Here is a 13,775-nt window from a genome sequence, read left to right as displayed (position 1 = left end):
CAGGAGGGCACGAATGAAATTTTCATTTCAATGCCTGATAGGAAACTTATCTCATGAACACAACACAGGGATTGATAAGACCATGCGTTCAATGTCGCAAACTTAGTACATGTTCAGCAAACAGGTAAGGTAACGTAACACTAAAGGATCAGTGCATTCTTGAACAAACTTGGATGAAAGTGCACCATTGAGGACGAAATTGCAAATGACTTTTCTTTGGGTCTTTACTCTGGGATGTTCTTTACAGCCAGACGCAAAACTAAAATAACAGTGGACTTGAGCGAAGAATGGTGAGTGAATGGTGAACCATTCATCTTTGGTTTATCAAATTTCGTTCCGATTATATATCATTGATAAAACGAGCCCCATGGACACCGAATAACCTCATTTTCGGATGAAATACTCAGGGATATGGGGGAAACAGATACTCGAAATAATATTAACGCCATTGCAGACGAGTTAGACAAGACACTATCACTTGGCGGCTTCTGCCAATCAGTAAAATGAAAAGGTTGAACTTACCTGTGCCACCTGTGCTAGGACAATCTTAAATGATAAAAGCAATAGCTGGATTTTCTTCAAAATCGACAACAGTTTCACTAATCACCTCTCTAGTTAACAGAAGGTGTTAAGGTAGTCTTTGGGCGAATCATTACGTCTTTTCCGTGGGAGGTGAAATCTCCAATGGAGAAAGTTACACTGCTGAACTTCATGAAATGCACAGCAAAGTTGTCCTCATGTTCCCAACAATAGCTAAGAACTATAGTTCTCATGTTGCAGGAATCAAGTCGTCAACGTGTTGCCCAAATGAGGTGCAGGTTTTTCATGTGCTATAATATGGAACCTTTCATTATTCACCCTATAGCCTGATATCTCTCGCACCCAACATCGCCTTTTTTTCTATATTAGGTGCTAGATTATTCTATCTAGCACCCGATCTAACACCCGGTATGTAGGTTATTCATGGGAGCTAAGAACCTTCCTGATGATTGTTCAGTTCTACGTGCTGTTAAGTTTAGTACTAGCTTCTTGCCAGGCTTGTTCCACTACAGAATCTAATTGTTCATTAATGATGGCAAAATGTGTGATTGTAGACGACGACCTCCGTGATTAATCAAATATTGATTTTTCGCCTGTCGAAATGGCATTCCTGGAACGAAGATTCCATTCGCAGCAAGCTAATTGTAGGTGTAGAATTAGTACAAGCGAAACATAAATATTTTGTCGTTTTAAGCACAATCATTATAAGAGTTATCTCTTGTGAATGTGAGTCCATGCAGTACAACTCCTTGCTAATATTTTAAGGTATATGTAGCAACTATTTAGTTAATAGCTTCGTTTCATCCAATATTTTTTCTTCACTCAATTTTCTTTACAGTTCTGAATACCTGCAGAAACTTCAATTTTTTTTCAATTGATTTGTATTGTGAATTACTTTTATGTCTTCTATGAAACATAAATTTCCTACGATTTGATTTTACCGGATTCTTTTTCAAATATATTTGACTTTTACTATCTGAAAATTGTACTTTATATTTAATTTTAATATGTAATTATCAAAAACAATTTGAGGAATAATGAAATGCATATGTAACTAAAGTTCTTTTCGAATATGCAACAAACATTTAGCTAACACGGGAGGGTCCCACAAGTTGTTGCTAAAATCTGATTGCCGCATAGGCAACGATAGAGCATCATGAGAAATTAACATGACGAAAATTCAAGGTGCTATAGACCAGAAGAATAGGAGCTACTGGGCTTCAAAATTTGAATAGCCAAAAAATTATATCATGGAATTATGCACGTTTAAAGTAAATATCTTGAAAACCGTTAAAACAATAAAAACAAAAGTTGCACAAGTTAATGAGAACAAAATGCGCTATCAAAAACTACAAACAGTTTTGCCATAGGTGAAGCAGTGTTGCCAACTCACCATAAAAATATTTTGTTTGAAATAGCGCCATATATAAGTGTGCACAGATTTAAAATGCACTATTATCACTAAACATAATAGTGAAGTGTAATGGTACAGTGTTGCAAATTATTGGAGTTACATGTGCTGAAAATGTACAATAGAGAAGTGTGATATGTGGCAACAAAGGGTAATAAAGGAATGCACTATACAAGTGAGGATTTTGCATTATACTTCTGTAGCTCCGATGAATAAGCAGATAACTCGTGAAAACAAAATGATGCACGCGAGGAAAGAAACACGTGTTTTCTAATTCTGTAAATTGGTTCTCGATTATCTTGTCAATATTTGAAAGAGTACTTTCTTGTTTTCTGTCTTTCGTGTTAAGTGACTTACTCTTTTACTTCCTCTTCCACATGTCATATGATTATGTTTGTACACTGTAATATCACCATATTCACATTGGAAATGTACTTATTTTATTACTAGATTTCATTTTTAGTCGGCCAGGATAGCCGCGTGGTCTGGAAGGCTAGACAACCGACATATTAGGCATCGCGGATTCCATTCCCGCTTCGGACATGTTTTTGTTGTACTTTTCACCTTACATTTCATTGTAATCTTTTTCTTTCATAGTGATTCGGATCCCACTTTACACTCCTATATAGTTTCGGTGTTGACACAGGACTTAAATATGACATCACTTAATTTCGTTTTTCAAATGCATCAATGTTTTGTGACACTGCTGACATTTTGCTATGTTGTACTATCTGTGTTATGCATTTGAACTAAGTTCATAGTATGAGTCCCAGATTCCTTTATTACCATCTGTTGCCGCATATCAGACTTCTCCATTGTACATTTTCAGCACACGCAGCTCCAATTGTGCGCAACACTGTACCACTACACTTCTTTGTTATGTTTAGTGATAATAGTGCACTTTAAATCTATGCACACTTGTATATCGTGATATTTCAAACAACATATTTTTGTGCTCAGTTGGAAACACTGCTTTACCTATGGCAACACTGTTTATGGTTTTCGAAAGGAAATTTTGTTCTCGTTATATTGTGCAACTTTTGTTTTGATTGCTTTAATGGTTTTCAGATATTTACTTTAAACGTACATAATTCGATGACATAATATTTTGGCTATTCAAATTTTGAAGCCCAGTAGCTCCTATCCCTCTGGTCCATAGCACCGTACATTTTGCTCATTTTCATTTCTCATGATGCTCTATCAGATGTGCTATGTGTCAATCAGATTTTGGCAACAACTTATGGGACCCTTCCGTGTAAGCTTGAAAAAGAAAGTAGTTTAAATCAAATTATCAAACTTTCAGTCGATTTCAAATAAAACAGAAACATACTTCAAAATTGAAATCAGTAGGCTGCGAAATAAGGATGAATTAGGTTCTTAACACCGTTGATTAAGAGTGATGATCGAAAGAAAATGTCAAAAAGCTTATTAAGTGTTATGTTTTGAGACATAGCAGAAAGATCAACACACCTGATAATAGAGGGCGTTTATCACTAGTCTTCGATGTAATTACCATTTTTTTAGTTCAAGCACTTGTCACAACGGTAGATGAGGTTTTCCACACAGGCTGTTCAGGAACCCTTATCAAGTTCACCTAGTCCCCATGAGGCAGCGGTTTTCACACCATTACGCATCAGAATAATGTTGACCATCCATGTTCTGTATTAGAGCAGAGAAAAAACATGAAAATCACTGGGGGCTAACACGGAACTGTGTGGGTGTGCTCTAGTCGTTCCCAGCATAAAGTATGGATATACTCAACAGTTTATGTGCTGAATGGGGTCTCACATTATCATAAAGAAGAATCACGCCATGTATTCGTTCGGAGGAGACCAGAACATATTCGTTTTACCTCGTCCTGCACTTTTAGAAATGTCCTGCAATACTTTCAGGTATTCGCGGTTTCTCCCTGTTGTAAATAATCAGTCAGTAACATACCCCAATTGCTCAAAATACAGTGCACAAAACATTTCTGGACGAAGCAAATACCAGTTTGAATTTCTTCATCCGTGCATAAGGTGCATACTTCCGGTCCATTGATGCCTGCTTCATTGATGAAGTGACATATCCAGTATTCTTTTATCATCAATCAGTACCTAGTTAGGAAAATTGTTTCCCTCTGCAGAATATTCTGCGATGTTTCAATTCTGGTTCTCTTACGATTTTGAAGAAGTACCAGTAGAAACAATTTTACGCATACTCACTTATACTGAAGGAGATTAATCATAATGTTTTGCAGAGCACTCTATGGTAGTTCCAGCTCAGCTGACGCGTATAGTAAGTTCTCCTTCTGTCCACACGAACACACTTATCCATACAAGCACTGTTTACATGAGTGGTTGTTCACCGTTGTCATTAGCAATGGTCAGTCCTTCTTTGAAGGCACGACACCGTTTCCATACATTTTTTCCCTGAAATGGATATCTCCCCGACATACATCCACAGTCCTGACTATGAATGTCAACAGGTGTAATGTTTTTGGCATACAGGAATAACACCACTGACCTAACAAGTTGACTTCAAAACTGGGATATTTGAAGTACCTCTTATGCCAATAGTAAAAGACCTAACTCTTGGATACAATTCTAATTGAACCTTTTATGCTAATTTACGAAAGCTGAATACGACGTAACTATTTTCAATCATATGCGTTCATTGGGTGCCTAGAAAAGAGATCTCAAATTTTGGATAAAAAGAACTATGAATATCCCGCGTTTGAGATAATGTTGAATAAAAATAAATATGAATAACCAAAGCTTGAGGAAATGTTGGATAAAAGTTAATGTGAATATCTCACGTTTCAGTTAATGTTTATCTTGACTCCATGGTCGGGTATGTCTGAGAATATTTGCATTCGATTGCATTGCAATCTCAAATTGGTATAAATATCTCAATTAGGAATATCTAACCTTGAGCCTTTTTTATTAGTGGAATGATTGTATGTTTTGTGGCAAGGGATCTCTCGGTAATGGCACATATTGAAGGTCTTGCCAACAAAACGGCATACAGGTGATACTCCCAGATTTGAATGCCTCCGTTTCGGTTAAGATTAACATATTCTACAATGATAACCAATATTCTTACTTTAAGTTTCTATTTTAAGTGTTCCTACAAATCGTTTCAAGTAAAATTATATTTTAGTAAAACAGAACAGCATCGCCTTAACAACGAAAATACCCTTGATGATCCGAATCAGTAAAATTGACACCGAAACTAGAAAGTCATTCATTACGAAAGAAGAGTGATTACCTGGTAAATTCATAACTATATCTCACAAGGATATTTCAAACGAAATCACCCAATAAAATTACACAAAATAGTCCTTAGTGCCATTGAGCCCAGTCTTATCCCAATTTCAAAAATATATTATAAATGATTTAAATATATGTAGCGTTATGGTATTATAAACCCATTTTTCACATAATAAATTTTAATTGTCTAAAATAAATCACTGTTTTCTTTCTTTACAGCTGTGAAGGACGGTCGAACTATTGGAAGTTCCCCAAAGCCAGTATTCATAGCGAACCATCCATTTATGTTCTTTATACAACAGAAAGAAACCGGAACAATTCTATTTATAGGCTCGTTTAAAAGAAATGAATAATACAGAATGGACTTGTAGTTTAGAAAAGATACTAAACTTAATTACTTATTAATTCGTGTTCAGGTTCTGACAGTTATTTATATTGTGATGTAGAATTTGTACTTACAATCAAACTATGGAAAAAGATTATATGTATTTTATTAACAATACCTTTTACAAATGTATGTACTGCTCAAGGACTACTGTATTTTCAATCACGTCCATAACCAAAATGCAGTTAACGTAAGATTGGCTTTCACAGATAGTCATACGTGTTGTAAATGAAACGAACCGGAGGGTGGTTCGCCAATCACTGCAATATTTTCTCACGCTGTTTCAAGACAACCTAGGTCACTGATAGAGTTGTTGCCGGTAGTTGAGTGTAGAACTTTCTGCCAAATGGCTTTTTTGTTGTGATGCAGTTGCGTATGTCTCTAACAGTTGTTTCAGTGTATGCGTGTTACAAGTTTTGTTCCAATTACTGATAATTGTCAATTGTGAATAGTTAGAGTGTGTTTTATGTTTACAAAATTAAAATAAATATGAGGACTGAAAACACTGGAACAACAACGAATAAAAAAAGACAGTTGAACATACAGAAGTAAACTACAAGAAATAATTTAGAACGTACGGTACTATTTCGGAAACGGCAAAAGAAATAAATTCACTCTTTTCCCAATAAAACATGTGATCAAGCGCAATTCACATTCTTTGAAAGCCAGTGAAATAACTATTTTTCGCATAACTGCAGAAAGATTCGGAAGCACCAATGATAATGTTTGGTATCAGTTAAAACACCTGCTGAAAAAATAAGAAAAATTCATGATCAAGTCCAAAATGAACTGTAGATGATTTCAGGAATTATGAAATTTGATGTTACATTTATAGATGCTGTGAGCAAAAGAAGTATCCAACTTTAAATTGTCTTCTTTTTTCTTTGAGGAAAAATTACTTTACTTACTCCTTCCTTTTTTCACGAATGGGAAGTGAACTCTGAGGAAACTACTTAAAAAGGTGGTTTCGATATTAAAAATTTATAGGAACGAAGATTTCATAAGAGAGGGAAGATGTTGCTGTTAGGTGGTGGTGTTTTATGAGGAAGATGGTACATATCGAACTTGAGATAATACTAGGTAGTACGATTTAATGAAACACGTTTAAAAAGTAAGTACCTGAATTGCAATGCTATACTAACTCGACACCTAAAAGTACAATGCTCGTCCTAATTTGTAAAAGAAATCCATTTTGTTACATGCAGACAGGTCTGAAGGTTTTATATGGTCCTGTCTCCTTGTGTTTTAATCCTATAAGACGGCAGAACCTTTGAACTTTGTGTAAAACAATGCAAAACCAGATTTATTAATATATTTTTAAATATCATATCCTTCTATGTAAATGTAAATATTTATATATATAATCGAGTAAATGTTCATCTTTCCATAATACCTTGCTCAAGGAGATTAAATTCCAATACCTACCAAGTGCACACGCGTTTTGTTACAAGTACGATTATCGTTGTTATTTGGAAATCATACCTTCCTGTCATACTATTACGATTACGATTGTAGAATTATGATTTCTTAAATATCCTAACTGTGTCGTAAGATTCGCTGTCTCTGTAGTTGTACACCTTTTGGGAACAGCGCTTCCAATAGACCACGTGCTCTTTCTCACTGTCAGAAACCAGCTTTCATTAATTGCACTGTAGGGAGTCCCCATCTGTAGGGAGACATTCTTCAGATTTCAGAAACTTTGAGCAGGTTTTTGGAATGCATGATTATGTATGTATAACTGTAAGGTCAACTGAAGTTTTAACCTGCATATGAGTTTTGTCTCCATTTATCTTAATTTTCTGGCTACAAGTTTGTGAAATCTTGTAGTTTTTTGTCCCTCGATTATGTAAGCTAGGCTAAATGAGATGGTGATGATGGGAATGCAATGGTGGAATGAATAAAGTGGGAGGAAACAAGAGAACCCCGAGAGAACCCACACACACTGTGTTTGTCCACCACAAAGTGCACTTGGATCGAGCTTGTATAGAACCAGGAATCCGACGCAATACAGATGAACGCTCTATCACTGAGCCACAGCAGCCTCCCTACAAGTCTGTTTGGAAGGTTGCTTAAAAGAAAGTGTGGGCAAGAGTGTCTCTTGAGGGAAGCCGCATCCTCTTTATCGCTTTAAACTAACTAGTAAGTTAAAAAATTACATAATGCAATAATTTTGTACACACTAATTAATAATAAATGTACCATAGAAGGAAAAAGCGATGTTAATTAAAAGAATGCAGATACTATGAATAATGCATATCTGCCAGAGTAACTACCTAAATATCCGTCATCGAAGTTTTCAACATTAAGAATTCGAGTACACTATATGAGAATGTTTTAATTTGGAGAGACATGTGTGCATATTTAGCATACAGTAGAAATAAGAATAACAGATGCATATACTGTCGTTATGGAGCGTTCCAAATGCAGAAAATCAGTGCACCTGGATATAAATCCTCCCAGTAGGTCCTGGAGACCTATTGACTAATGCAGGTAAGATCCACCACTAATAGTTGGGATTAGGCGTAAAGTTGACAACCATATCTCACGTTCAACACAGGCAACTTACCGAAAATAAAAGTTTATTTCTATTCTGGCAAATATTTCAGTCTTAAAATTACCCACGATAAAAGTACTACAAGGGATCTATAAACAAAATTAAAAATAAATTATTGTAGAAATGGGAATAGTTAGGCAGTACTGTACCCTACGTTTTAAATGTTAGAAGATGCAGACTTTAAATTTAGCAAGTCACGAAGCAAGGTTGACCTAAATAAATACCTAGATAGTAGAAAAATACACATTTTCCTACAAGAGTTCCAAAACTTACCGCCTAGGAATGTGTTGCCTGATTAAAATACTACTCTGAAAACATCTTTAGAAGAAAACATATGAAGCGCTTAGAGAATGAAGGTGTTATGATACATTTTTCGAAACGCTGCATTCTGGTGGTTCATGCACTTGATATATGATAATCATGCTACGTAACATATTACTTAGTAAGACCTCGTACCAGCGAAGATATTTTGAAACGATGAACGCGGCATGTTAAAGGACAAATTTGTGAAAGTCAATTTTCCCGTCATATTCAATTTGTTACATAACACCTTTTTCCTTTAAGCGCTTCATATCTTAATTGATAGAACAATTCATTCTACTGAGGGAGCAATATGTGATACAGTCGTCATTCATGTGAAAGTAAAACTTGAAGGGAAGTAAAACTTGAGAGATAGTTTCTACCGAGAATTAAAGTACATATTCAAATACTTTCAAAATTATTACATCATATTTATTTATCACAGGCAATTTCTACGTGAACAAAAAAAAAAAAAAAAAGTGGTTTCTTGAACCAAAATTCGCAAGGAATGTCTACACGATAACACTACGCGTTTATATCCAACAATTGCAAATTGAAGTTAGTCTAAAAGATGATAACAATACAAGTTGTTTTTATGTATTTGTTATTACCATTACGATAACGAGACGAGTAGTCAAATCCATTTTTCTTTAAAGAAACCATTTGGATGTAAAGCAACGAGCAAAAGAGATTATTTCACTTACAAAAGGCGGAACTGCGAATTTTACACTGCAAAAACGAATATGGTTGAAGCAACTAAATCGTATGGTTGAGCCATATAGTTGATATTTTTTGTTGACATAACTTTAATAAAGTAAATTCAAATAACGGTTGAGAGATCAGAAGACCATATGTTTTCTATTTCAATCAGGCAACACATTCCTAGGCGGTAAGTTTTGGAACTCTGGTAGGAAAATGTGTATTTTTCTACTGTCTAGGTATTTATTTAGGTCAACCTTGCTTCGTGACTCGCTAAATTTAAAGTTCAATACAATAACTTATAGTTGAATATAATTAAATAAAGTAATTTCAACCTTAAGTATTTCACCCCTATTATGGTAGAACAGAGTCAACACGTTTGCCGTATTTGTTGATAGTGCGGCGAGGAGTTTATTCATGAAAATTGCAGATGATATTTAAAAAAAATGATTTTGAAAACAATCCTAGTTTCCAAAGGTACGTTTAATTTATTTCCTACGACCTTCTTTCATAGTTTTGAAACTTTTATGTCATAAAACAACCCGTTTAAAAGTTCGTTCTTCATTTATTTACTCAATAATCAATAAACAACTAATTGTATCCTTTGTGGTAAGAGTGCACTTTTACCAGAACATGTGATTTTTGGTATCTTTTAGTATCTGCCCCAATGTTGTAAATATAACATGTTAAGTGTTACTTTACAAAACATAGCTGAGCGAGCAAAGGGGGTTAGAAGACCCACAGGGCTCATTTTGGTATTCGTTCCTATGAATTTTCTGCTCAAAGATTTTCATAAAAGTGACTGTTCTTGCTATTACTGTAGGAAAGTTATATGGTGCAAGGGGCTATGAAATCTGGGTATCACAATGTCAATACAAAAAAATATCCATTTGGTTCATCAAATCTTTACTTCGAGTAGAAGAGTGACGGAAGAGATTGACATAAACTGGTTTGTTGCTACAAATAAATTTAATTTATTAATAGTAGGCCTAAAGAAAATTAACATTGCTGCCATTAATAAATTACGTTTGCTGGAGGACCGAAATATAGGTCTATATTCATCCCAAAAATCGCTACCACTTAGGCATAAAGGTTAAGAGTAAAGTATAGTGTGTTGTGAAATGTTACCAGCAAAATCAATACAAAATAAGTTCCGTGAAAGTTCCGAACAAGGTACTTCAACTTTTACGAAAGTCAAGGTACAAACTAAAACTTTCGTACAGGTCAGATTTTGGCACAACAGTTAAAAATGATTGTTCAAATTATAATTCTTTCACTAAGTCCCTTGTAATTGTCTACCAAACTAATTGCGCTGGGCGACATCACATTGCCCCATTAAGCATAAATAAAATTGAAGAGTATCCAGAGGCACACGAAAAAATTATCTAGGGGGCCCATGGTTGCTATATTATGTCTGGTATTTTATATATGTGCTTTGCTATTTTACGTATACATTTTCGTGAGCAAGGGGGCTGTTACCCACCTTGCCCCAACCTTCGGGCGCCCATGAGGGGACAATTTCAATTCGTTTATGGTAATATTCGTGTATAAATATGCATCCGGATATATGCAATAAAAACTCCAGTGCAAAACACAAACCAACTTCTGCTAGGTGGCCACTAAAAGCAGGATTTATGTCTAAGAGGGTCAGGGCAGCGTGTAGCTGGTGGATCTGTGCGATGGTGCGGGATTGCATTCGAAAGAAGCAGTCACGTCAGTGGCGGTGGGTATGTGTATGAGAGTAGTGAAAGCAATTGTCGATTTTTACAATGATATGAATAAAGAATTAGATTTCTGAGCATCCAGCATCAAAGGCTATGTTAGCCCGTCATGATGTCCCTCGACGATCACAGTATCCGAGTGAAGGGAAGAAGAAAGTAGAGAGAAAGGAGGTGAGTGGCCTGGCCCTTGATTCATAGGTAACATACCAGCATTTGCGTGGTATGAGCGAGAAAACTCCACTCAGGATGGCTAATTGAAAAAAATACACTTTTCAGCGGAGTGCATCGAACCCAGGACCACTCGTATCAAAGGCGAAAGCGATAGCGACTACTTCACGCGTTGCCACTAGCAATGATACGAGTTTTAATAGTAGTTATCATGGTTTCATACTAGTAACGCTCCAGTTGTAATCGTAAACTACAGTTTCTTACACCGTGCGGAAATACACCGTCGGTAGCAAATTGGGGTTAAATGCCGAATCGCTGAGACAATTTCGTGAAATGTACTAGATGAATTGGTATTTCTTTTGTTTCTGATGAAGAACGAGCGAAAGTTAAATGAGAGGTATAGTTAAAGGTGTTTGTTGTCGTTGGTAGTTTTTGATGTTTTAAGCAGCACTGAAAGCGGAGGCGAAAGGGACTATTTGGAGAGGTACACTTATTATTCACTGACCGTGTAACATATCGTGTTTTAATATCATCGAATTATAACCTAACCTAATGTAACTTAACCAACCTAATCTGCTAGGTTGTCATTACGGCGGTGTATTTGTGCACAGTGTACAGAAGCTGTACTTAATTTTTTACAAGTTAGGCGATTAAACCATGGAAAGTGCTATTCTAACTCGTATCATTTCCAAACTCCATTAGTTTTCACTTCCCTCCTTTACGCGGGTAACAATTGTCGCTGACGCGACTATTCTCTTCGGATACACCCTGGCGCTATCGTGCAGGACCACCATCTTCGCCTTGTCCTAACTTAGTTTGATAATATTCGTGCTCTTTAGTGGCTAGCTAGCACAGGTTTGTTTTTTATAATATATTGTTCATTCCCCACCTCGTATTGCATGTTATTTGTCCAATGGGACGGCTGGAATGGAGCGGGAACAATGGGACGGGCACATGTCGACAACGCTGTGCTCAACTTTGCGTATGGCTGGCTTGCTGTAGCTTTTTATTTATAACGCCGATTCCTCTTTTTCTCGTTTCTTTCTGTTTCATTCTTCATTAATTTTAAATTTCTGTTTTCGGAGGAACCCCCCATTGTTATGTGCCTCTTGATACAAATATAAGTGTAATATACGTGAGGTAAAACATGGACAAAATATAAGGATTTCCACCAAAGCTGTGAATTATAATTTATCACCGCGGGATATTTGCACTCCTGTTGAAGATGTTGGTAGACGAGATTGAAATATATGGAGTATAAAATTTAACAACAGCAGAATTCTACGCCAAACTTAAAACAAAGCATCCCTAGGTTCACTGTATCTGATATGATAGTGAAGTGGAAACGTGAAGGGACACGTACATCACAAAAGCGTACAAGCCGACCTCGTCTGTTGACTGACAGAGACTGCCGACAGTTGAAGAGGGCCGTAAAGTGTAATAGCCAGACATCTATCCAGACCATCACACATGAATTTCAAACTTCATCAGGATCCACTCCAAGTACTATGACAGTTAGGAGTGAGGTCAGAAGACTTCGATTTCATGGTCGAGCGGTTGCTCATAAGTCACTTATCACGCAGGTAAATGCCTAACGACGCCTCGCTTGGTGTAAGGAGCGTAACATTGGACGATTGAACAGTGGAAAAACGTAGTGTAGATTGACAAATCACGGTACACAATGGGGCGATCCGATGGCAGGGTGTGGGTATGGCGAATGTCCGATGAACCTCATCGGTCAGCGTGCGTAGTGCCAACAGTAAAATTCGGAGGTGATGGTGTGGTCGTATTTTTCTTGGATAGGGCTTGCACCTCTTGTTGTTTTGTGTGGCACTCTCACAGCGCAGACCTACATTGATGTTTTAAACACCTTTTTGTTTCCCACTGTTGAAAAGCAATTCGGGGATGGCGGTTCCATCTTTCAACACGATCGAGCACCTGTTCATACTGCACGGACTGTGGCGGAGTGGTTACATGACCATAACATCCCTTTAATTGACTGGCCTGCACAGAGTTCTGACTTGAATCCTATAGAACACCTTTGGGATGTTTTGAACGCCGACTTCATGCCAGATCTCACCGACCTACATCGATACCTCTCCTCAGTTCAGCACCCCGTGAAGAATGGTCTGCCATTCCCCAAGAAACCTTCGAGCACCTGATTAAACATATTCCTGCGAGAGTGGAAATTGTCATCAAGGCTAAGGGTCGGCAACATCATATTGAATTCCAGCAGTGCCGATGGAGGGCGCTACGAACTTGTATGTCATTTTCAGCCAGGTGTCCGGATACTTTTGATCACATAGTGTATATAAAGCCAGCATCTTGGATTCTAGTCCAATATCTTAAATGGGAAGTGGTCATGTGGCAACTTAAATAACCGTATCTCGAACTCATTAATGCAGTGTTGTATTTTTTTTCACAATGTTGGGGAGTTTTGGAGTTGTAAATGTGAAGGCCCAAAGCTGGAAATTACCTCTCAGTTCCATTCTACAATACAAGGTCTCTGTGGTGTCCATCGCGTGCAATGCAGAGCTGTAGTCGCCTCAACCACTATGACTGCATATGGAGGAAAATGTCGCACGAAAGTTGGTCAGAGTCGTGCTGAATGGCTGTCTCAAGCGATCTGTGCAGCCACTCCACGGGACCGCAGCCACCAATTCACTTCCGTGGAACTTCTGAATCTAAAAATTCACACACAGCAACTCCATAGTGTGGGGGAGCTTTATAGTGCTGAAAATAAGAT

General features: G+C 37.0%; 1 protein-coding gene across 3 annotated transcripts in view; it reads left to right on the top strand.

Annotated features, from left to right (window-relative positions):
- The window catches only part of LOC145679662 (leukocyte elastase inhibitor-like), a 206,211-nt gene extending 200,032 nt beyond the window's left edge, over positions 1–6,179 (top strand). For all 3 annotated transcript variants that reach the window (XM_081750239.1, XM_081750237.1, XM_081750238.1), the window contains exon 8: positions 5,422–6,179. In XM_081750239.1, coding sequence (XP_081606365.1) covers positions 5,422–5,555 — 134 coding nt within the window. In that variant the 3' untranslated portion in view covers positions 5,556–6,179. The remainder of the gene's footprint in view (positions 1–5,421) is intronic.
- The last annotated feature ends 7,596 nt before the right edge of the window (positions 6,180–13,775 follow it).

This window comes from Thermobia domestica, chromosome 2 (genome assembly GCF_964235325.1).
Source record: "Thermobia domestica chromosome 2, izTheDome1.hap1.1, whole genome shotgun sequence".
Classification (NCBI taxonomy): domain Eukaryota; kingdom Metazoa; phylum Arthropoda; class Insecta; order Zygentoma; family Lepismatidae; genus Thermobia; species Thermobia domestica.
Note: the sequence above shows the minus strand (reverse complement) of the source record. Positions and strands in the feature narration are given on the sequence as shown.